A 2,362-nucleotide genomic window follows, 5' to 3' on the forward strand; every position below is an offset into this window, starting at 1 on the left:
TGGGGTTGGGGACGCTTTTGGGGACGCTATGAGGTTAGGGGCGCTGTGGGATTGGGGATGCCAGGATTGGGGATGCTGTGGGACTGGGGATGCTGTGGGGTTGGGGCAGTGTAGGGTTGGAACAGTATTGGATTGGGGACGATGCTGGGGTTGGGGATGTCCAGGGTTGGGGACAGGATTGGTTGGGGACACTGTGGGGTTGGGGACACTGGGGCCGGAGATGCCAGGTTTGAGGACACTGTGGGGTTAGAGATGGTGTGGGGTTGGGCACGCCAGAGTTGGGGACAGTATTGGGGTTGGGGACAACATGGAGGTTGGGAACAGTGTGGGAGTTGGAGGCGCTGTGGGCTGGGGGTCATTACTGGGCTTGAGGATGGCATCGGGTTGGGGACGCTGTTAGGTTAGGGACAGCGTTGGGGTTGGGGACGCTGTGGGGTTGGGGACGCCGCGGTTGGGACGCAGCGCCCCCCAGCAGCGCCGCCCCACAGTGTGCGCAGGGACGCTGAACGGGCTGAGCGTGACAGGCGACGCACAGCACCAGTACCGAACGCTGCACAAGATGTACAACAACTGCGAGATCGTGATGGGCAACCTGGAGATCGTCCTCATCGACCACACGCAGGACCTTTCCTTCCTGCAGGTGGGGGGGGAGGGGGACGACAATCCACAACCAGCCACCCGCCCACCATCCGCTGTGGGGGGCGCATGTCCCCATCCCATCCCATCTCCATCCCCACCCCATCCCACCCCATCCCATCCCACCCCATCCCATTCACCCCATCCCATCCCATCCCATCCCTGCAGACCATCCGGGAGGTGACGGGTTACATCCTGATTGCCATGAACGTTTTCTCCACGCTGCCTCTGCGCAACCTGCGCGTCATCCGCGGGACGCAGTTCTACGAGGAGAAATACGCGCTCTTCGTGCTGCTCAACTACAACCCCAACGCCACGCACGCGCTGCGCCAGCTGGGCCTCAACCGCCTCACAGGTGGGGCCGCGTCCCTGGCACCCCCGGCACTGCCTGCTGCCACCCCCCCCCCCCAAAATGTCCCTGTCCTGCAGTGGGGCTGTGCCCCACGGCTCCCATCGCAGTGCGGTGCCATCCGGGTTCCCATCCTGAATCAGTGCCACTCCCAGTGCCCTGTGGTCCCCCATCCCAACGATCCCCATTCCACAGCAGTGCCATCTCCCTGTACCCCATTGCTCCCTTCCCTGTGGTCCCCCATCCCCTTTTACCCCACTGTCCCCCGTCCCAGAGCAGTGCCGTGTCCCTGTTGTCCCCATCCCTGTGGTCCCCATCCCAGAGCGGTGCCATCCCCCGGTACCCCACTGTCCCCATCCCAAGGTGATGCTGTGCCCCATGGTCCCCATCCTGGAGCAGTGCTGTTCCCCACTGTCCCCTCCCTGTTACGATGCCACCCCCCATTCCGCCGTCCCCACACAATGACGTTTTCCCCCCTCTGCCCACCCCAGGGCTCCGCCATCCCTGTGCTCCACTTTCCCTACCCCGGAGTGGAGCCACGTCCCCACAGTGCCCCCATAACGAAGCAGCGCCATCCTCCATGCCACCCCCCCCCCCCAGCGGTGCCACCCCATAGAGCTGGGGGGGCCGCAGCCCAACGCCCACCGCTCTGCTCCCACAGAGATCCTGGCGGGCGGTGTTTACATCGAGAAGAATGAGCAGCTGTGCCACGTGGACACGGTGGAGTGGAGGGACATCATGCGGGACCCCCGGCTGGAGCCCGTGGTGGGGGACAACGGCAGAGCGTGTGCGTGGGGCGCCGCACCCACTGAGCCCCCACCCCATGCAGACCCCACACAGACCCCACACCCCCCAGTGACCCCACACTGATCCCCCTCCCCACGCTGACCCCACACCCCATACAGACCCAACCCTAACCCTAACCCCACCCCCCTCAACCCCCCCCCCCCACCGACCCCCTGTGCTCTGTCCCACAGGCGCCCCGTGCCACGAGAGCTGCGGTGGGCACTGCTGGGGGCCGGGACCCGATGATTGCCAGCAGTGTGGGTACCGGGGGGTTTAGGGGGGGGGTCTACAGGGGGGTTTCTGTGGTGCTGCCCCCCGCCCCGCTCACTGCTCTCCCTGCAGTGACGAAGACCATCTGTGCGCCGCAGTGCAATGGGCGCTGCTTCGGGCGGGCGCCCAACGAGTGCTGCCATGAGGAGTGCGCGGGGGGCTGCACCGGACCCCTGCAGACCCACTGCTTCGTACGTAAACCCCCCCCCACTGCCCGTCCGTCCCTCCTTCTGTTTGTCCGACCTCTGTGTCCGTCTGTCTGTCTGTCTGTCTGCCCCTCTGCGCATTTGGGGTCTCGTCCCTGTGCCACCCCCCCCCCCC

At 65.7% G+C, this 2,362-nt stretch overlaps 1 protein-coding gene across 1 annotated transcript in view; it reads left to right on the forward strand.

The window, feature by feature from the left end:
* Positions 1 to 428: 428 nt before the first annotated feature.
* The window catches only part of ERBB3 (erb-b2 receptor tyrosine kinase 3), a 9,898-nt gene continuing 7,964 nt past the window's right edge, over positions 429 to 2,362 (forward strand). The window contains exons 1-5 of the mRNA XM_042893091.1: positions 429 to 640; positions 805 to 991; positions 1,647 to 1,772; positions 1,963 to 2,028; positions 2,114 to 2,232. Coding sequence (XP_042749025.1) covers positions 560 to 640; positions 805 to 991; positions 1,647 to 1,772; positions 1,963 to 2,028; positions 2,114 to 2,232 — 579 coding nt within the window. The 5' untranslated portion in view covers positions 429 to 559. The remainder of the gene's footprint in view (positions 641 to 804; positions 992 to 1,646; positions 1,773 to 1,962; positions 2,029 to 2,113; positions 2,233 to 2,362) is intronic.

The sequence above is a fragment of the Lagopus leucura genome, unplaced genomic scaffold (genome assembly GCF_019238085.1).
Source record: "Lagopus leucura isolate 7727_CA_CO unplaced genomic scaffold, USGS_WTPT01 35416-1_obj-0_obj, whole genome shotgun sequence".
Classification (NCBI taxonomy): Eukaryota; Metazoa; Chordata; class Aves; order Galliformes; family Phasianidae; genus Lagopus; species Lagopus leucura.